The sequence below is a fragment of the Lolium perenne genome, chromosome 6 (genome assembly GCF_019359855.2).
Source record: "Lolium perenne isolate Kyuss_39 chromosome 6, Kyuss_2.0, whole genome shotgun sequence".
Taxonomy (NCBI): Eukaryota; Viridiplantae; Streptophyta; class Magnoliopsida; order Poales; family Poaceae; genus Lolium; species Lolium perenne.
This window is the reverse complement of record NC_067249.2, coordinates 137,974,678-137,997,550: the sequence shown is the minus strand read 5'-3', so window position 1 is coordinate 137,997,550 and position 22,873 is coordinate 137,974,678. Positions and strand designations below refer to the sequence as shown.

Genomic DNA, 22,873 nt, shown 5'->3' with positions numbered 1-22,873 from the left:
GTATTTGGATGTATGTTTCCTATGTTCAGAGTGTTACACGCAAGTAAATGGCCGGTCTGAGTTGGCTTATCTTTTGATACTTGGGAATGATTAAGGATATGTTTGTAGTTTACATATGTGAGTAAATACTTATTTTAACATATAGGTTACGCATATGCAAGCTTCCGAACTCCAAAGCATGATTTTCGATCACAATCTCAAACGTGAGTCAATTAAGTACACCGTGGCTTGAGAAACAAGAGAGAAAGGCATTTGTGTGAACAAATTTACTTTTGATACCATATGTTTGAGCATGCCCAACCCGTTGGACCTCTAACTTTTTCATAGTGATACTATTGCGTAAACAAAGGGAACAAAGTAACATGGGAGATCCAAACACATACTCTAGCAATATTATCCTATATAAAAAACTATTAAGAATTGTGGTGTTAAGATTTCCAAAGTACATAAATCTAAATGTAGCTAATACATCGAAACCGCGCTCGCGGTAAAAGAATGGGTTAAATGTGGACTCGTTGTCGTCGTGGTGAACAGACAGATGCCATGGGATGGCTTGAGTTGAGGCTGAATGTGCGCTAGAGGATTCGGGGGAGGGTTTTGGTAACACAAGGGTGGATTTCTGATGGAATACCGGTATCTTATTGATGAACATGGCTTTGGCCAGAGGTTGAAGAAGCATAGTACAAGCTCTTTCTCTCTAGCTCTAACTCATCCTCTGTCTACTGCGTCCTTGCCTCTATGTGTCAAGTACCCCGCGCAAGGGTGTGCCCCCTCTCCTTATATAGGGGAGAGGGTGGCTTACAGGGGAAGAAACCCTAATGGCATCTTTGACTAGACAAACTACTTTACAAAGCCTCTTTGGCAGCGGATGACGCCGGTATGTCTTTAGTCAGGGACGGTGACATCCTCCGGTAGCTTTTATATCATCCTCTGCTTTGGCCTCAGAGCTTCGATTAAAGCCGATGTGCTTCGCTCATCCTTGTCCTCTAGCCCTTGAGAGAATCTTTGATCCGGCTGCCGACGTGCTACAGTGTAGCCTGTGCCGGTAATCCGGTACCTTCTTGGCCTATTCCGGTATACCCGTTCTGAGATACCGGCATAGTTTCACTTAAGCACGAACTTAACTTCATTATCCGGAATAACCTTTAAACCGGTACCTCAACAGCCTAAACAAGGCTAGTTTTCCATGCCTTTGGCACACCGGGGGTCATCCCCCCAACATTAGTCCCCGAAGCTGGTATAGTCCGGCGGATTCTATCCAACGGACCATGCCTGGTTCCCATCTCAAAGTACCGGTTTGAACCTTCCGGTGTCTAGTTAAAAACCTTCCGGCGTCTCTGCCGAAACCATCTCATCATACCGAACTTAGCAAAAGCTTCCGGTATATTTTTCCGGTTGCTTTGCCATTAAATCTCCCTCGACGAAGTCGAGAATATGTTGGAAACATCGCCTGTCAGAGATATGCGCACTGTTTCTGACGCTCCAGTGTCAGGGGTCACTTCCCTTCGACTCCCGCGCTTGCATATAATGCACCGCACCGGATCCTCGCCGCCATTCCGGATCCTTGTGGCCTCCGTGTGGCACTTTATTTTTTACGCGTGTAGCCCCGCGCCACGTGGCGGCCCACTGGCCAAGTGAGATGGGCCAAACCGCACCGCGGCCCATTAGCTTCTCTGTATATAAGGGGCGCGACGGTTCCTCTGCGTCGCCCACGCCCACTTCGTCTCCTACCTTTGCTAGTTCAAGCCCTCTGCCGGTTGAACTCCCAGTACCTCCACGCGCCGTCGGGCCCTTGCTCTCCGGCGAACGCTCGTGGAGGAGTTCCGCGGGACTGGTTCGCCTGCTCCCGTTGAGATCCACCGAAGCTTTCTACTTCCTCCGCTCAGAACATCACCACGGCTTCTTCCTCTTCTTCTCCATTTGCCGCCCTCAACCGTTTACTCTCTGAGCTCCGGCGGACCATCGACTCCGTCGTCCACCGCCGCCCTCAGGTTGGTTTCTCTTGCTACATTAGCCCTTCTTTGCGCAACACCGTTCTTGGGTCGGTAGGGTATTTACTTCCTCTTTTTCCTCTGTTTTTTCTCTTACTCGTAGATCTTCGCAAGGGGATAGATTTGGGGAAAACAGTTTGTAGCTAGGTCCCGAACTTAGCGGAATATGTCTTCAGAAGAATCCCTTCCGGAATTTTCTGCCAGCATCCACAACAGCAAAAGCCCCACTTCTTCTTCCGGAGAAGAATCTCCGGTTGACCAAGTTTCCGATGGGCTCGAGGAGAACCTCGCTCAGACCGAAGAAGTTACCGGTAGCTCTACTCAGGCTACCGGTGACCCAACAAAAGAAGCCGGCAGCTCGAGCCAAGGCGCTGCTTGTTGGAGATATGCCCGAGAGGCAATAATAAATTAGTTATTGCTATATCTTAGTGTTCATGATAAATGTTTACACCCCATGCTATAATTGTATTAAACGGAAACATTATTACATGTGTGTTGTGTAAACAACCAGAGTCCCTAGTAAGCCTCTCGTTTAACTAGCCTGTTGGTTAATAGATGATCATGGTTTCCTGATCATGAACATTGGATGTTGTTAATAACAAGGTTATGTCATTGGGTGAATGATATAATGGACATACACCCAAATAAGCGTAGCATGAGATCAAGTCATCAAGTTCAACTTGCTATAAGCTTTCAGATACATAGTAACCTAGTCCTTTGACCATGAGATCATGTAAATCACTTACACCGGAAGGGTACTTTGATTACATCAAACGCCACTGCGTAAATGGGTGGTTATAAAGATGGGATTAAGTATTCGGAAAGTATGAGTTGAGGCATATGGATCAAGAGTGGGATTTGTCCATCCCGATGACGGATAGATATACTCTGGGCCCTCTCGGTGGAATGACATCTAATTAGCTTGCAAGCATGTGACAAGGTCACAAGAGATGACATACCACGGTAACGAGTAAAGAGTACTTGTCGGTAACGAGGTTGAACTAGGTATGGAGATACCGATGATCAAACCTCGGACAAGTAGAGTATCGCGTGACAAAGGGAATCGGTATCGTATGTAAATGGTTCAATCGATCACTTAATTATCGTTGAATATGTGGGAGCCATTATGGATCTCCAGATCCCGCTATTGGTTATTGGTCGGAGAGGAGTCTCGACCATGTCCGCATAATTCACGAACCGTAGGGTGACGTGCTTAAGGTTCGATGTCGCATAAGTTGATTCGGAATATGAGATGGAGACCGAAGTTTGTTCGGAGTCTCGGATGGGATCCAGGACATCACGAGGAGGTCCGGAATGGTCCGGAGAATAAGATTCATATATGGGTAGTTGATTTCTAGGTTTTGGAAAAGTTTGAGATTTTTCCGGTGAAAGACTTGGAAGGTTCTAGAAGGTTCTGGGGGTCCTACCAGTGGGCCCACGACCCTAGGAGGCCTAGCATGGGCCGAGAGGATGATCCCTAGCCTAATGGGCCAGGGGCACATGCCCCCCAAGGCCTAGACGGCCAACCCCTTAGGGTTTCCCCAAAACCCTAAGGGGGGATCAACTTGGGGGGGAAGTTTTCCCCCTTCCCTCTTTTGGGCCGCTGGCCATGAGCTTGGAGGAGGGGCCAAGGCACCCCTGGCCGCACCCCCCCTATATAAAGAGGGGAGGGGCAGGGGGTGCAGCCCTCCCTCATCCCTTGACCTCTGGCCACCTCTCTCTCCCACCGATAGACAGCTCCGGCTTGGCGAAGCCCTGCAGCTTTTCTCCTCCACCACCACCACCACGCCATCGTGCTGCTGGGATTCCGAGGGGATCTACCACACCTCCGCTGCCCGCTGGAACGGGGAGAGGACGGGCTTCATTGACACCATACGCACGACCGAGTACGGAAGTGCTGCCGGATTGCAGCACAGGATGATCGACTACATCAACAACGAGATCTAATCTCGTAGGTTTTGGAAATCTTCGAGGGTTAGTCTCACATGCATCTCGTTGCTTCGATCTTCGTAGATTAGATCTTGGCTTTTCCTAGATTGGATCTTGGTTTTGTTCTTGTTCACGGTAGAAATTTTTGTTTTCTATGCAACGAACCCATTAGTGGTATCAGAGCCAGGTTTATGCATAGATCTGTTGCACGAGTAGAACACAATGGTTTTGTGAGCGTTGATGCTCTTGTTGTTTTTTGGTTAGTGTACTTTGCATCTTGCGGGATGGTGGGATGAAGCGGCCCGGGCTAACTTTACATGACCGCGTCTCATGAGACTTGCTCCACGCTTGACATGCAACTTGTATTGCATAACTGGCTTTGCGGGTGTCTGTCTCTCCCACCATAGTGAAGATCCAATTTACTCTTTCTATTGACAACACTAGTATCACCGTTGTGGTTCATGTTTGTAGGTAGATTGGATCTTACTCGAAAACTCTAAACCATGTAAAATATGCAAACCAAGTTAGAGGCGTCTAACTTGTTTTTGCAGGGGTTTGGTGATGTGATATGGCCATGATGTGATGATGATTATATTTGATGTATGATATGTTCATTATTGTATTATGGCAACCGGCAGGAGCCTAATGGTTGTCTTTAAATTTGTTAAGACCTACGTGTCTATTCATCATGTAATAGCTTTATTTCAAGTAGTTGTTATCGTAGCTAGTGATGGACAACCATGAAGCGGCGCCATGGACCTTGGTGCAATGCTGGTGATGATGGAGATCATGCTCATGTGCTTTGGAGATGGAGATCAAAAGCACAAGAAGAAAGGCCATATCATATCACACATTATGAATTGCATGTGATGTTAATCGTTTATGCATCTTATCTTGCTTAGATCACGACGGTAGCATTATAAGATGATCCCTCACATTAATATCAAGATAATAAAGTGTTCTCCCCTCGTATGCACTGTTGCTACAGTTTGTTGTTTTGAAGCATCTCGTGATGATCGGATGTGATAGATTCTACGTTCACATACAACAGGTGTAAGCCATGTTGCACGCGTGGAAATACTTGGGTTTGCTTGGCGAGCCTAGCATGTACAGACATGGCCTCGGAACACAGGAAACCGAAAGGTTGAACACGAGTCATATGGATGATATGATCAACATGTTGATGTTCACCATTGAAGCTACATCATCTCACGTGATGATCGGTTTTGGTGTAGTGGATGTGGATCGTGTGCCACTAAACAACTATGAGGGATGTTGTATTAAGTGGGAGTTCATTAGTAATTAGACTAAAACATGAACTAATTATCATGAACATAGTCTGAATAGTATTTTGAATTAAATTTGTAGAATTGGCATCCGTTATCTACCATGCGCTAGTCTTGTAATTGAGATAGAAATACTGTTAAGTCTGACAAGTAACTTTACGGACTGGTACCGTATTGTTAAAGAATCAAGATATGATAAAGTCCTATTGCAAACTTTTAGTAAACCTCACATTGCTGATTCAAAGAGCAATGGTTTCAATTAGTACCTAAAATCATCTTGTCTCCGTAAAACTTGAAGTTCAAATCCATTTGAAAAGTAAGGAGCTGGAAATTTTGTTTTCAGAAATAAGCGAGGTATGAGATATATGTGATATCTAAGACCTTATTGCAATATGATAGAATATAATCTAGTGAGACTACATAAACTCATAAGTTTTATGGGAATGTACGAAGGTTGAAGATGCTAGGCGTCTCGATCCTCCAACTAGTTGGGCACTAACGATATTCGCATATCCATGAAGTGATCGTCCTTAGTATGCACTGTTGCTAAGACTCGTCGTTTCGAAGCATCACGTGATGATCGGGTGTTATAAATTCTACGTGTGCATACAATGGGTGCAAGCCAGATTTGCACAAGTGAATACTGAGGTTAAACTTTACGAGCCTAGCATGTACAGACATGGTCTCGGAAAGTCGTCATATTTGATGGATAAAATTATGAGTGAAATTGTTCATCACATTACAAAGTTACTAATAGTGAAATCTGGAACATTTGTCATATGATGATCGACTTCAAAGTAAGAACCTCAAGGTTATTGGTATTTGACCAATGGACCTAGAAGTTATTGAAGGTGAAGTGTTTTCTGAGAATGAGGAGAGCTAAAAGAGAAACTCATAAGATTTTTGGCAGAAAGAAAGAAAAGACTAGAAAGTCTAGCTCAGGTGTATATAGAGGATATACATGTTATGAATGTATTCTTTGATTGGTCACACAATGAAGTTCTTGGGTATTTGTACCAGATTGGTTGGTGTGAGATTTCATACAATACAACGCAATACAAGAATACGATGGCCTAAGTGAGTGATAAGGAATATGGTAATAATGCACGTCTGGAACATAATAAAGTGTTATTATGTTTGTCGTTGGCATTCTACCTAGCCCTTAGGATTTATAATAAAGAACTTAATAATTTTTATTTTGCTCTGGTCAAATGAAAACAATGAGTTGTTTAAATTATGACCTTACTCCATGTACGATGGATAAGTTATTATAAATCTTAATGGTGAAACACACATGCATAACACTAACGCTAAAATGTTGTAAGGCAAATGATTTGAATTCCACTTATTAGTGGAACCACCATTTAGGTCATGTTAGAAAGGAACGCATGAAGAAACTCCATGCAAATGGACTTTTGGAGTCATTTGATTTTTGAATCATTTGGCGCTTGCAAATCTCTTCTAAAGAAAATGACTGAAATACTGTTCATAGGCCAAGAGTTGAACGGGCAACTAACTTAGTGGAAACATATGTGATGATGTATGTGGTTCACTGGGCACAGTTGTGTGCGGGAGATTCTTCTACTTCATGAAAACTTCCAACAATGAATTGAGTATATATATATGTGGATATATTCGATAAGGAAGAAGTTTGAAACATTTGAATGGATTCAAATAAATTTCAGCATGAAGTGGAAATCATCGTAATAGAAAATTCAAATATCTATGATTGGATCATGGTGGAAATATTTGAATTACGAGTTTTAGCGAACATCTAAGAGAGTTATGAAATTGTTCTACAACTCACGTTTCTTGGAGTAGCATAGTGATGATGGAGTTTCCCAGAGACGTATCCAAACCTTGTTGGGTTAATGATGAGATAATATAAAATGATGCCATTATATTTTTGTGGATTATGCTTTAGAGACTACCGCTTTTACACTGAATAGAGCATCATCATAATCCGTTGAAATGACACCATACGAGTTATGGCATGGGGATAAACCCTAATAGTCTTTTCTTAAATTTTGGTGTGCATAGCATAAGTAAATAAGTTTACAACCAAAATCGGATGAATGTATTTGTTGGTTATCCCAGAGAATTGATTGGGAATTCTTTCCACTATGGAGAAAAAGACAAAAGTGTTTGTCAATGTTTCTTGCTTATTTCCAAGAAATTGTTTCTAGCGAAGTATTTGAGTGGGAGGACAATGGAATTTGATAAGGTTTATGAACCTGAGCATGATGATCAGAGTAGCGCAGCATCGGAAATGGTTCTGGAAGCGGCCACGACGATCATAGCTCCCATGTCTACAAAAGAGTTATAGTCATGGAGATCAAAGTACCCATTGAACCTTGTAGGTATGGTTTACTTTCTGATCAAATAAATGATTTGTGGACAAAGGATTGATTTTGAACAATAATGAACCAACTAGATACAAAGAAGTTATGATGGGCCCTGACTTAAAATGGATATGCGCCATAAAATCCAAGATAGGTGAATACCTTTTGAAAGTAAAAAGATCTATAAGATTAATAGACTTGGATGCAATATCCTTGAAGAAGCTCAACTTGTCGAAAAGTTGTTTTACGACAAAGTTCAAAGAGTTGACTACGATAAGATTAGATCTTCTGTAGCAATGCTTATAGTCTATATGGATTATTCTAGTAGCCACTGCATATTTCTTTTATGAGATATGTTAGTAGGACGGCAGAAATACATACCTTCCAGAAGTGTGTATTAAGGATGTATACTAGATACAACCAAGAGTTTTGCTGGTCCGTGGAATACTAGATAGGTATACAAACTTTAATTGGATGAAGTGAGTATCGTGGGGTTGGAATCTTCACCAGATGAAATAGTCAAAGAGTTTTTTGATTTCATCAGAAACGATGAAGATGCTTGCATTTGCAAGAAATTAAGTGGGAGCGCTGAGACATAGTTATAATATTATATGTGGATGACATATCGTTAATTATAAATGATGTAATTATATACTTGATGTGTTTAAAAGGTTTCATTGAGAATTAACTTCAATGAAAGGATATGGACTGAAACATATTTAGTGTCAAGATCTATGAAGATAGATTGAAACACACAATAAGTTTAAGTCAAAGTACATAGAATGAATATTGAAGTAGTTCAATATAAAAATATTAAGAAAGTGTTCTTTTCCATGTGAAGGTTTAAACAAGACTTGAGTGTATTTGACACTCGATGAGTAAAAACACTTGAGTGATTTTAGATCACGAATAATATGTACGAAGTCAGATGTTCTGTGCTCTAAAGTGTTACGAGCATATACCAGAATGATTCATGCAATGATCATTGAACGACGGCAAGAATATCCCTGGGTGCTTTAGAAGAACCAAGGATATATATATAGTTTTATATGGAGTAATGACAAACAAATCGCTGTAAGGTGTTGCACCGATATTAGTTTGGTCTCATATAAAATAAAATTTTAATCTCAATTAGGCTAAGAGTTGTTTAAAAGGTAGCACAATGAGCTAGAAGAAGTCTATGCTAGATTTAGATGAGTTCTAAATATTGTGACGGATTCTACAAACAAAGGCAAAGTATGTCATTGACAATGAATGAGGATGTTTAAGTCGAGAAGTTCTTTGAGAACTTGGTGTAGTTCCGATAGTGTCAGAACTTTGAAGCTATATTGTGTGTGACAATATTAGTGACATATTTCAGACCGTGGAATTAAGGTTCCACCAGAAGACCGAACATATACGATTAATGCCGACTCGTTTGTAAAATGAGTGATGCGTGGAGACGCAAATGAATTGCAAAATAGATACATTTCTGAGCGTGTCAGATTCGTTGACTGAAACCTCTCCCGTGAGCAAAACATGATAAGCACCAGAAGGCCAAGGTGTTATATCTTTATAAATGTAAACTAGATTATTGACTCTAGTGCAAGTGGTAGACTGTTGGAGATATGCCCGAGAGGCAATAATAAATTAGTTATTGCTATATCTTAGTGTTCATGATAAATGTTTACACCCCATGCTATAATTGTATTAAACGGAAACATTATTACATGTGTGTTGTGTAAACAACCAGAGTCCCTAGTAAGCCTCTCGTTTAACTAGCCTGTTGGTTAATAGATGATCATGGTTTCCTGATCATGAACATTGGATGTTGTTAATAACAAGGTTATGTCATTGGGTAATTGATATAATGGACATACACCCAAATAAGCGTAGCATGAGATCAAGTCATCAAGTTCAACTTGCTATAAGCTTTCAGATACATAGTAACCTAGTCCTTTGACCATGAGATCATGTAAATCACTTACACTGGGAGGGTACTTTGATTACATCAAACGCCACTGCGTAAATGGGTGGTTATAAAGATGGGATTAAGTATTCAGAAAGTATGAGTTGAGGCATATGGATCAAGAGTGGGATTTGTCCATCCCGATGATGGATAGATATACTCTGGGCCCTCTCGGTGGAATGACATCTAATTAGCTTGCAAGCATGTGACAAGGTCACAAGAGATGACATACCACGGTAACGAGTAAAGAGTACTTGTCGGTAACGAGGTTGAACTAGGTATGGAGATACCGATGATCAAACCTCGGACAAGTAGAGTATCGCGTGACAAAGGGAATCAGTATCGTATGTAAATGGTTCAATCGATCACTAAGTTATCATTGAATATGTGGGAGCCATTATGGATCTCTAGATCCCGCTATTGGTTATTGGTCGGAGAGGAGTCTCGACCATGTCCGCATAATTCACGAACCGTAGGGTGACGTGCTTAAGGTTCGATGTCGCATAAGTAGATTCGGAATATGAGATGGAGACCGAAGTTTTTTCGGAGTCTCGGATGGGATCCAGGACATCACGAGGAGGTCCGGAATGGTCCGGAGAATAAGATTCATATAAGGGTAGTTGATTTCTAGGTTTCGGAAAAGTTCGAGATTTTTCCGGTGAAAGACCGGGAAGGTTCTAGAAGGTTCCGGGGGTCCCACCAGTGGGCCCACGACCCTAGGAGGCCTAGCATGGGCCGAGGGGATGCTCCCTAGCCTAATGGGCCAGGGGCACATGCCCCCCAAGGCCCAGCCGGCCAACCCCTTAGGGTTTCCCCAAAACCCTAAGGGGGGATCAACTTGGGGGGGGGGGGGAGTTTTCCCCCTTCCCTCTTTTGGGCCGCCGGCCATGAGCTTGGAGGAGGGGCCAAGGCACCCCTGGCCGCACCCCCCTATATAAAGAGGGGAGGGGGCAGGGGGTGATGACGCGTAAAGCACACACCCGTTGGGAACCCCAAGTGGAAGGTGTGATGCGTACAGCAGCAAGTTTCCCTCAGTAAGAAACCAAGGTTTATCGAACCAGTAGGAGTCAAGGGCCACGTGAAGTTCGTTGGTGACAGAGTGTAGTGCGGCGCAACACCAGGGATTCCGGCGCCAACGTGGGACCTGCACAACACAATCAAAATACTTTGCCCCAACTTAACAATGAGGTTGTCAATCTCACCAGCTTGCTGTAAACAAAGGATTAAACGTATGGTGTGGAAAATGATGTTTGTTTGCAAAGAACAGTAGAGAACAATGATTGCAGTAGATTATATTCAGATGTAAAAGAATGGACCGGGGTCCACAGTTCACTAGTGGTGTCTCTCCAATAAGAAATAGCATGTTGGGTGAACAAATTACAGTTGGGCAATTGACAAATAGAGAGGGCATAACAATGCACATACATATCATGATGACTACTATGAGATTTAATTGGGCATTATGACAAAGTACATAGACCGCTATCCAGCATGCATCTATGCCTAAAAAGTCCACCTTCGGGTTAGCATCCGCACCCCTTCGAGTATTAAGTTGCAAACAACAGACAATTGCATTAAGTATGGTGCGTAATGTAATCAACACAAATATCCTTAGACAAAGCATTGATGTTTTATCCCTAGTGGCAACAGCACATCCACAACCTTAGAACTTTCTGTCACTATCCCAGATTCAATGGAGGCATGAACCCACTATCGAGCATAAATACTCCCTCTTGGAGTTACAAGTATCAACTTGGCCAAAGCCTCTACTAGCAATGGAGAGCATGCAAGATCATAAACAACACATATATGATAGATTGATAATCAACTTGACATAGTATTCCATATTCATCGGATCCCAACAAACACAATATGTAGCATTACAAATAGATGATCTTGATCATGATAGGTAGCTCACAAGATCTAAACATGATGGCACAAGAGGAGAAGACAACCATCTAGCTACTGCTATGGACCCATAGTCCAAGGATGAACTACTCACACATCAGTCCGGAGGCGATCATGATGATGAAGAGTCCTCCGGGAGATGATTCCCCTCTCCGGCAGGGTGCCGGAGGTGATCTCCTGAATCCCCCGAGATGGGATTGGCGGCGGCGGCGTCTCTGGAAGGTTTTCCGTATCGTGGCTCTCGGTAATAGGGTTTTCGCGACGGAGGGTATAAGTAGGCGGAAGGGCAGGGTTGGAGGCGGCGCAGGGGCCCCACACCATAGGCCGACGCGAGCCCCATGCTGGCCGCGCCGCCCTATGGTTATGGGCCCTCGTGGCCCCACTTCGTATGCTCTTCGGTCTTCTGGAAGCTCCGTGGAAAAATAAGACCCTGAGCGTTGATTTCGTCCAATTCCGAGAATATTTCCTTTGTAGGATTTCTGAAACCAAAAACAGCAGAAAACAACAATTGGCTCTTCGGCATCTTGTCAATAGGTTAGTGCCGGAAAATGCATAATAATGACATAAAGTGTGTATAAAACATGTGAGTATCATCATAAAAGTAGCATGGAACATAAGAAATTATAGATACGTTTGAGACGTATCAAGCATCCCCAAGCTTAGTTCCTACTCGCCCTCGAGTAGGTAAACGATAACAAGGATAATTTCTAAAGTGACATGCTATCATAATCTTGATCAATACTATTGTAAAGCATATGAAATGAATGAAGTGATTCGAAGCAATGGTAAAGACAATGAATAAACAACTGAATCATATAGCAAAGACTTTTCATGAATAGTACTTTCAAGACAAGCATCAATAAGACTTGCATAGGAGTTAACTCATGAAGCAATAGATTCTTAGTAGAAAGTTTTGAAGCAACACAAATGAAGATATAAGTTTCAGCAGTTGCTTTCAACTTCAACATGTTTATCTCATGGATAATTGTCAACACAAAGTAATATGATGAATGCAAATAAGCAAGTATGTAGGAATCAATGCACACAGTTGACACAAGTGTTTGCTTCTAAGATAGAAAGAAGTAGGTAAACTGACTCAACATAAAGTAAAAGATAGGCCCTTCACAGAGGGAAGCAGGGATAAAATCATGTGCTAGAGCTTTTCAAGTTTTGAAATCATATAGAGAGTATAAAAGTAAAGTTTTTGAGAGGTGTTTGTTGTTGTCAACGAATGGTAGTGGGCACTCTAACCCCCTCATCAAACAGACTTTCAAAGAGCGGCTCCCATGAAGGACGTTATCTCTACCAGCAAGGTAGATCATCCCTCTTCTCTTTTGTTTACACATGTACTTTAGTTTTAGTTTTTATTTATTTATGGATGACACTCCTCCCAACCTTTTTCTTTCTCAAGCCATGGCTAACCGAATCCTCGGGTGCCTTCCAACATTTCACATACCATGGAGGAGTGTCTATTTGCAAAATTAAGTTGCTTACTGATGAATCAGAGCAAAACATGTGAAAAGAATTATTAATGAAAGATAATTAATTGGGGGTTGGGAACCCCGCTGCCAGCTCTTTTTGCAAAATTATTGGATAAGCGAATGAAGCCACTAGTCCATTAGTGAAAGTCTGCCCAACAAGATTGAAAGATAAAACACCACATACTTCCTCATGAGCTATAAAACATTGACACAAATAAGAGATAATAACTTTTGAATTGTTTAAAGGTAGCACATGAAGTATTTACTTGGAATGGCAGAAAAAATACCATGTAGTAGGTAGGTATGGTGGACACAAATGGCATAGTTTTTGGCTCAAGGATTTGGATGCACGAGAAGTATTCCCTCTCAATACAAGGCTTTGGCTAGCAAGGTTGTTTGAAGCAAACTCAAGTATGAACCGGTACAACAAAACTTACATAAGAACATATTGCAAGCATTATAATACTCTACACTGTCTTCCTTGTTGTTCAAACACCTCACCAGATAATATCTAGACTTTAGAGAGACCAATCATGCAAACCAAATTTCAACAAGCTCTATGGTAGTTCTTCATTAATAGGTGCAAAGTACATGATGCAAGAGCTTAAACATGATCTATTTGAGCACAACAATTTCCAAGTATCAAATTATTCAAGACATTATACCAATTACCACATCAAGCATTTTCTGTTTCCAACCATATAACAATGAACGAAGCAGTTTCAACCTTCACCATGAACATTAAAAGTAAAGCTAAGAACGCCAGTGTTCATATGAAACAGCGGAGCGTGTCTCTCTCCCAAAAAAAGAATGCTAGGATCCGATTTTATTCAAACAAAAACAAAAATAAAAACATACAGACGCTCCAAGTAAAGCACATAAGATGTGACGGAATAAAAATATAGTTTCACTAGAGGTGACCTGATAAGTTGTCGATGAAGAAGGGATGCCTTGGGCATCCCCAAGCTTAGATGCTTGAGTCTTCTTGAAATATTCAGGGATGAACCACGGGGGCATCCCCAAGCTTAGACTTTTCACTCTTCTTGATCATATTGTATCATCCTCCTCTCCTGATCCTTGAAAACTTCCTCCACACCAAACTCAAAACAAACTCATCAGAGGGTTAGTGAATAATCAAAAATTCACATATTCAGAGGTGACATAATCATTCTTAACACTTCTGGACATTGCACAAAGCTACTGAAAGTTAATGGAACAAAGAAATCCATCAAACATAGCAAAACAGGCAATGCGAAATAAAAGACAGAATCTGTCAAAACAGAACAGTCCGTAAAGACGATTTTTCTAGGGCACTTAACTTGCTCAGATGAAAAAGCTCAAATTGAATGAAAGTTGTGTACATATCTGAGGATCACGCACGTAAATTGGCAGATTTTTCTGAGTTACCTACAGACGGGGCTACTCAATTTCGTGACAGCAAGAAATCTGTTTCTGTGCAGTAATCCAAATCTAGTATCAACCCTACTATCAAAGACTTTACTTGGCACAATAATGCAATTAAATAAGGTAAGGAGAGGTTGCTACAGTAGTAACAACTTCCAAGACTCAAATATAAAACAAAAGTGCAGAAGTAAAATAATGGGTTGTCTCCCATAAGCGCTTTTCTTTAACGCCTTTCAGCTAGGCGCAGAAAGTGTGAATCAAGTATTGTCAAGAGATGAAGCATCAACATCATAATTTGTTCTAATAATAGAATCATAAGGTAACTTCATTCTCTTTCTAGGGAAGTGTTCCATACCTTTCTTGAGAGGAAATTGATACTTAATATTACCTTCCTTCATATCAATAATAGCACCAACAGTTCGAAGAAAAGGTCTTCCCAAAATAATGGGACAAGATGCATTGCATTCAATATCCAAGACAACAAAATCAACGGGGACAAGGTTATTATTAACCGTAATGCGCACATTATCAATCCTCCCCAAAGGTTTCTTTATAGAATTATCAGCAAGATTAACATCCAAATAACAATTTTTCAATGGTGGCAAGTCAAGCGTATCATAGATTTTCTTAGGCATAACAGAAATACTTGCACCACGATCACATAAAGCATTACAATCGAAGTTTCAAGTTAATGATGGGCTCCCAACCATCTTCCAACTTCCTAGGAATAGAAGTTTCAAGTTTTAATTTCTCTTCTCTAGCTTTAATGAGAGCATTTGTAATATGTTTTGTAAAGGCCAAATTTATAGCACTAGCATTGGGACTTGTAGCAAGTTTTTGTAAGAACTTTATAAATTCAGAGATATGACAATCATCAAAATCTAAACCATTATGATCTACAGCAATGGGATCATTGTCCCCAATATTTTGAAAAATTTCAGTAGTTTTATCACAAGCAGTTTCAGCAGTTTCAGGCAGTTTTGCACGCTTTGCATTAGGAGTAGAAACATTGCTAACACCAATTAGTTTTACCATTGATAGTAGGAGGTTTAGCAACATGTGAAGCATCAACATTACTAGTGGTGGTAATAGTCCAAACTTTAGCTACATTATTCTCTTTAGCAAATTTTTCCTCTTTTTCCCACCTAGCATGCAATTCAGCCATCAATATAATATTCTCATTAATTCGAACTTGGATAGCGTTTGCTGTAGAAAATGACTTAATATCTTTAGTTTCATTAGGCATAGCTTTCAATTTTAAAAGATCAACATCAGCAGCAAGACTATCAACCTTAGAAGCAAGGATATCAATTTTACCAAGCTTTTCTTCAACAGATTTGTTAAAAGCAGTTTGTGTACTAATAAATTCTTTAAGCATGGCTTCAAGACCAGGGGGTACACTCCTATTATTGTTGTAAGAATTACCATAAGAATTACCATAACCATTACCATTATTAGAAGGATATGGCCTATAGTTATTACCAGAATTATTCCTATAAGCATTGTTGTTGAAATTATTATTTTTAATGAAGTTCACATCAACATGCTCTTCTTGAGCAACCAATGAAGCTAAAGGAACATTATTAGGATCAACATTAGATCTACCATTAACAAGCATAGACATAATAGCATCAATCTTATCACTCAAGGAGGAGGTTTCTTCAACAGAATTTACATTCTTACCTTGTGGAGCCCTTTCAGTGTGCCATTCAGAGTAGTTGATCATCATATCATCAAGAACCTTTGTTGCGGCACCCAAGGTGATGGACATAAAAGTACCTCCAGCAGCTGAATCCAATAAGTTCCGCAAAGAAAAATTCAATCCTGCATAAAAGGTTTGGATGATCATCCAAGTAGTTAGTCCATGGGTAGGGCAATTCTTTACCAAAGATTTCATTCTTTCCCATGCTTGGGCAACATGCTCATTATCCAATTGCTTAAAATTCATTATGCTACTTCTCAAAGATATAATTTTAGCAGGAGGATAATATCTACCAATGAAAGCATCCTTACATTTAGTCCATGAATCAATACTATTTTTAGGCAAAGATAGCAACCAATCTTTAGCTCTTCCTCTTAAGGAGAAAGGAAACAATTTAAATTTTATAATGTCACCATCTACATCCTTATACTTTTGCATTTCACAAAGTTCAACAAAATTATTAAGATTGGCAGCAGCATCATCAGAACTAACACCAGAAAATTGCTCTCTCATAACAAGATTCAGTAAAGCAGGTTTAATTTCATAAAATTCTACTGTAGCAGCAGGTGGAGCAATAGGTGTGCATAGGAAATCATTATTATTTGTGCTTGTGAAGTCACACAACTTAGTATTCTCAGGAGTACCCATTTTAGCAGTAGTAAATAAAGCAAACTACATAAAATAAATGCAAGTAACTAATTTTTTTGTGTTTTTTAATATAGAGAATGCAAACAATACAGTAAATAAAGTAAAGCAAGTAACTAATTTTTTTTTGTGTTTTTGATATAAAGAAAGCAAACAAACCAGTAAATAAAATAAAGTAAAGCAAGACAAAAACGAAGTAAAGAGATTGGATGTGGGAGACTCCCCTTGCAGCGTGTCTTGATCTCCCCGGCAACGGCGCCAGAAATTTAGCTTGATGACGTGTAAAGCACACGCCCGTTGGGAACCCCAAGTGGAAGGTGTGATGCGTACAGCAGCAAGTTTCCCTCAGTAAGAAACCAAGGTTTATCGAACCAGTAGGAGTCAAGGGCCACGTGAAGGTCGTTGGTGACGGAGTGTAGTGCGGCGCAACACCAGGGATTCCAGCGCCAACGTGGAACCTGCACAACACAATCAAAATACTTTGCCCCAACTTAACAGTGAGGTTATCAATCTCACCGGCTTGCTGTAAACAAAGGATTAAACGTATGGTGTGGAAAATGATGTTTGTTTGCAAAGAACAGTAGAGAACAATGATTGCAGTAGATTGTATTCAGATGTAAAAGAATGGACCAGGGTCCACAGTTCACTAGTGGTGTCTCTCCAATAAGAAATAGCATGTTGGGTGAACAAATTACAGTTGGGCAATTGACAAATAGAGAGGGCATAACAATGCACATACATATCATGATGACTACTATGAGATTTAATTGGGCATTACGACAAAGTACATAGACCGCTATCCAGCATGCATCTATGCCTAAAAAGTCCACCTTCGGGTTAGCATCCGCACCCCTTCCAGTATTAAGTTGCAAACAACAGACAATTGCATTAAGTATGGTGCGTAATGTAATCAACACAAATATCCTTAGACAAAGCATTGATGTTTTATCCCTAGTGGCAACAGCACATCCACAATCTTAGAACTTTACATCTTGTCTCGATTCAATGGAGGCATGAACCCACTATCGAGCATAAATACTCCCTCTTGGAGTTACAAGTATCAACTTGGCCAGGGCCTCTACTAGCAACGGAGAGCATGCAAGATCATAAACAACACATATATGACACTACTAGGAAAAGGCTTATAGCCGCACTCCTTACCGCCGGCGAGTACGATTCCAAGATGCCCGGTGGTAAGGTCTTCCAGGGTCGCCTCACGTTACCGCTGGCAAGTTGGTTTCAGGTCGCCGGGGATAGGGCACTTACCGCCGGTGAATCAGGATTGGAACATCCAGCGGTAAGGTGGACTAAGAGCATCTGGATGGGCCTCTGCTTACCGCCGGCGAGTTTGTCTCGAAGATGCCGGGGGTAAATTAACTACCGCCGGCGAAATGGACTTGCACGTGCCAGTGCTAACGTGGGCTGCTGTGAGCCATTTGGGCCAAAATTACCGCCCGCGTCCGTGTTTCGTTTTCGCCGGGGGTATTTAGTCATCTTGGATTTCTCCACCCCACACCCTACACACGCACGACACACAAGTCACTCCTACATCCCCATTTCCTCCCCATCCAGACGTGGCGGCGACGGCCACCCACCGAGCCCGCCTCACCGCCTGATTGAGATGATAGCAGCCAAGTTCGTGTCGCCGGGCCGCCAAAGCCCCTTCGCCTGCTCTCCGGATCTGGTCGCTCCCGTCTCCTCCTGCTGCTTTCCCCACGCATGCAGGTGAGCCTCCGCCGCCCGAATCCGCCCTGATTCGCTGCCGATTCCACCGCGCCAAGGCCGGATCTGACCTGTGCGCTCGCTGATTTCCGCTCGCAGGAACCAGCCAGCCAGCCATGAAGGGTGCCAAATCCAAGGGCGCCGCCAAGGCCGAAACCAAGTAAGTGGTTTCCTCCAGCTTCTCTCCGTTGTACTAGATCTGTTTTTGGAGGATTCGTGTTTTGCTGACCCCGCTCGCCGATCTGCACCCTTCCCTTTTGCCTATTTTTTCTACTTCGAGCTTACTTGTTATTTTCCGGTTACGTCCGGCCAACCGGGTTGACCTTGCGCTTCTGCTGCCTCTGTACAGGGACGAGTTCCGCAAGGAGTTCAAGGAGAAGAACCCCAAGAACAAATCCGTAGCTGCCGTAAGTTCCCTTACTCCAGTAACCAATTCCCCAACCTATTTTACTCCGCGTCGATGGGATCATGATCCGTGAGCTGATTAGTTCACTGTTTGGTATAACTTTCCAGGTCGGTAAGGCAGCCGGCGAGAGGTGGAAAAGCTTGAGCGAATCGGTAAACCTTCCTCAACCATAGCCACTACTTCGGTTTGACTTAATACCACTACACTTGATCTGTTTTTCACATTTGCTGTTGAGTTCAAGAAGATATACTATAGTATCCAGTATCCATGGTCATTTTTTTCCACTTTATTTGCAGCTAGATCTCTTCCTAGTCACGCTCGAATATTGCCAGATCTCCTTAGGAATCATGCTTATTTATGAATAATAATTAATGCATATATGCCTGTCAGTGACTTCTTCTTTCTATTCAATTCTTTTGTACATGGAAACTCGTTGTCTAATGTCTATTGGTACAGATGTTTCACACTTTACAGTATGTGATTCATTCCTTAATAAGTGGTGCACCTTACTTGTCATGTCTTAGCTAGATCTGTAGTTATTGCTCTGAATATTTGTCGAAAACTCGGGTCAGGAAAACAGTTAATATAGTGCTTGCATTTGATCTTGAGATTTCTTATTAATCCAGTGGCAAACAGCAACGAAATCCCCTCAATTTTGTTTGGGTTTTTTGTAATTATGCATGCTTTTTGATCTAATTTATACGGAGATGTTGTTTTGCTTGTGACGATTCCTCCAGTATGTGATTTGGTGCTGGTTAATTATTCTAATCAAGGTTGCATCAACAGGACTCTTCCTCCTGGTTATTTGGAGGTCGGGGAGTCTGCAGCGGAGGGAGCCTCCAGGGAAACTTTGAAAGAAGCTTGTGCAGATGCGACCCTTGGTCCGGCGATTGCAACCGCTAGCAGTCACCTGCTCACACGCGCATCGTAGCTAGGAGCTGGGTCGGTTCATGGGCCGTCGCGGTTCAGTCTAGCCGGCGCCTACCGCATCTGCACCAAGATGCTGAAGGCCACCAGGAGGACACCGTCGAGCCCGGCCTGGCTGCTTGCTGCTTCCCCCAACCTAGGTCAGTCCAATCCTCCTCCGCAAGACGTCAGTTAGTTGTTCTTTGACACTCATAATCACAGTGCTCTGCTCATTGCTGCTCTGCCCATAGCATGAAAAAATCCACTAGCTGGCCTTAATGCAATTAGCTATTTACTCCTTGATTGCTCATTGCAGTATGATGTTTTGTTCATAGATGTCCTATTCTCTGATGTTATTCTAGACATTCTTGATTGCTCTTTTTGGTGAACTCGTTGTTTGAACCGATAAACAGGTTTTGCATAATTTCTTGCTTAAAATTGTTTCCTTTTTCGAGCAGTATGCATATTTGTGTAGACAGTAGGGAAAGCGAACATGCATAGATGGATATTTGCTTTCAGCTCAATGAATGCTTGTGCGCATAGATGGAATAATATGTGCCTGCTGTTTGTTGTTTTTAGCGGAAAGCTGCGGAGGATCATGATGAGCTGCCGAGGACTGGGACATGAGCATGGCGAGGATGCGGAGCTCTTCACGAGTGACGGTGGCGCAGCGATCGACCTAGGAGCGCAAAGAGGGGTTCTGACGATCTACCTGAGTTTTGGGCGTGACTGACGTGACCAGAATTTTGAATCTTGAAACTAGCTAAATTTGTAACGGATAGAATATATATGAGTTTATTTGTAATTTGTAAAATCTTTTTTTTTGTTACCCCTGGCGAATATGTGAAGACGCCGGGGATAATTACATGTTACCACCGGCGAAAATAAAGGTGCCAGCGGTAAGGCATTACCACCGGCGAGGTGATCGCCGGCGAACGCGAAAATGCCGGCGGTAAGCCTTTTCAATGTGCCGGTGGTAAGCCTTTCCTTAGTAGATTGATAATCAACTTGACATAGTATTACATATTCATCGGATCCCAACAAACACAACATGTAGCATTACAGATAGATGATCTTGATCATGATAGACAGCTCACATGATCTAAACATGATGGCACAAGAGGAGAAGACAACCATCTAGCTACTGCTATGGACCCATAGTCCAAGGATGAACTACTCACACATCAGTCCGGAGGCGATCATGGTGATGAAGAGTCCTCCGGGAGATGATTCCCCTCTCCGGCAGGGTGCTAGAGGCGATCTCCTGAATCCCCCGAGATGGGATTGGCGGCGGCGGCGTCTCTGGAAGGTTTTTCGTATCGTGGCTCTCGGTAATAGGGTTTTCGCGACAGACGGTATGAGTAGGCGGAAGGGCAGGGTTGGAGGCGGCGCAGGGGCCCCACACCATAGGCTAGCGTGGGCCCCATGCTGTCCGCACCGCCCTATGGTTACGGGCCCTCGTGGCCCCGCTTCGTATGCTCTTCGGTCTTCTGGAAGCTCCGTGAAAAAATAAGACCCTGGGCGTTGATTTCGTCCAATTCCGAGAATATTTCCTTTGTAGGATTTCTGAAACCAAAAACAGCAGAAAATAGCAACTGGCTCTTCGGCATCTTGTCAATAGGTTAGTGCCAGAAAATGCATAATAATGACATAAAGTGTGTATAAAACATGTGAGTATCATCATAAAAGTAGCATGGAACATAAGAAATTATAGATACGTTTGTGACGTATCAGGGGGCGCAGCCCTCCCTCATCCCTTGACCTCTGGCCGCCTCTCTCTCCCACCGATAAACTGCTCCGGCTTGGTGATGCCCTGCAGCTTTTCTCCTCCACCACCACCACCACGCCGTCGTGCTGCTGGGATTCCGAGGGGATCTACCACACCTCCGCTGCCCGCTAGAACAGGGAGAGGACGGGCTTCATCGACACCGTACGCACGACCGAGTACGGAAGTGCTACCGGATTGCAGCACAGGATGATCGACTACATCAACAACGAGATCTAATCTCGTAGGTTTTGGAAATCTTCGAGGGTTAGTCTCACATGCATCTCGTTGCTTCGAACTTCATAGATTAGATCTTGGCTTTTCCTAGATTGGATCTTGGTTTTCTTCTTGTTCACGGTAGAAAATTTTTGTTTTCTATGCAACGAACCCATCACTGCTGCGCACTCATCTACCATAAACCTTGATTCTTATACGCGCGGGGCCTGGATGGGCTCCGACGTGACTCTAGCAGAAATCGATTGGCTCTACCGATCCCGGAGAATACCGGAAGAGGTTTGGTGCCGCACTCCTGGCGAGGAAAGGCAGCCTGAGCCTGAGCACGGTGAACGCGTTATCTTCGCCGCTCATTTTGAACGCGGCCTAGGCCTTCCGGCGTCGGACTTCTTCCGGCGCTTTCTAGACTTTTACGAACTCCAGCCCCATCATCTTCCGGGCAACTCCATCTTCTACCTTTCTTATTTTACTGCTTTCATGGAGGGATACGCCGGTATCACTCCTTCTGTAGATAACTTTCCCTTTTTCTATTATCTCTGGAAGAATTCCATCCAAGATAAGAATCTTCCGCGCCCTAAGCCGTTTGTTCGGTTAGGGGGTTGCATCCTCTCACCCCGCCAAGGAAGCTCTTTCTACAAGCTCTGTCGTTTGGAATCTGTCCGGACCTGGCAGAAATCTTTTTTCTATGTCCGGAACGGTGGTCCGGAGGATTTTATCAACCTTCCGGAATACGTTCCCGGGCCTCCCAGTATGAAGAATTGGTCCCACAATCCCAAGGACGATAAGGAGTCCAGGCGGGTGGCCCTCTTCGTCGAGAAGAACAAGGAGGAGACCAACCTCTGCACAGATGACCTCGTCATGACTTTTCTCTCGCGCCGGGTCCTGCCCCTTCAGCGCCGCGCCCATAAGATCAGCCGGATGTCCGGCCGGATGGACCCGACAAGGATCACCACCCATTCGTTGAGCCCCCCTGACTTGGTCCTTAAGGCCAAACAGATCTGCCAGAACACGCTGAAGCCTAGCGGGAAATACGGGGTGCTCCTTTATAGTCGCAGCAACTCTCCCCCGCGCCGAGTAAGATCTCGGGATCTCCGGAAAAACTTTCTTCCGCTGTACTTGTGAATCTCTGGTTTTGACTTGGTTCTTTTATGTTGCAAAACTTCTCCCCGATCGCCAGTGAAGAGCCAACCTCTTACGCCCCCAA

General features: G+C 42.9%; 1 protein-coding gene across 1 annotated transcript; it reads left to right on the top strand.

Annotated features, from left to right (window-relative positions):
• The first annotated feature begins 18,164 nt into the window (after positions 1-18,164).
• LOC127334397 (DNA-binding protein MNB1B-like) lies at positions 18,165-20,536 on the top strand. Its single transcript, XM_051360841.2, has 6 exons — positions 18,165-18,361; positions 18,458-18,518; positions 18,708-18,765; positions 18,872-18,916; positions 19,551-19,831; positions 20,250-20,536. The coding sequence occupies exons 2-5, from the start codon at positions 18,475-18,477 to the stop codon at positions 19,665-19,667; spliced, it is 264 nt and encodes an 87-aa protein (XP_051216801.1). The 5' UTR covers positions 18,165-18,361; positions 18,458-18,474; the 3' UTR covers positions 19,668-19,831; positions 20,250-20,536.
• Positions 20,537-22,873: the final 2,337 nt, after the last annotated feature.

Bases quoted from the DNA above. Each gene is read 5' to 3' on its own strand.
- LOC127334397 (XM_051360841.2), top strand. From the start codon at position 18,475: ATGAAGGGTGCCAAATCCAAGGGCGCCGCCAAGGCCGAAACCAA. The intron at 18,766-18,871 runs GTAAGTTCCCTT...ATAACTTTCCAG, and splicing joins AGAACAAATCCGTAGCTGCC to GTCGGTAAGGCAGCCGGCGA. The intron at 18,917-19,550 runs GTAAACCTTCCT...TTGCATCAACAG, and splicing joins GGAAAAGCTTGAGCGAATCG to GACTCTTCCTCCTGGTTATT.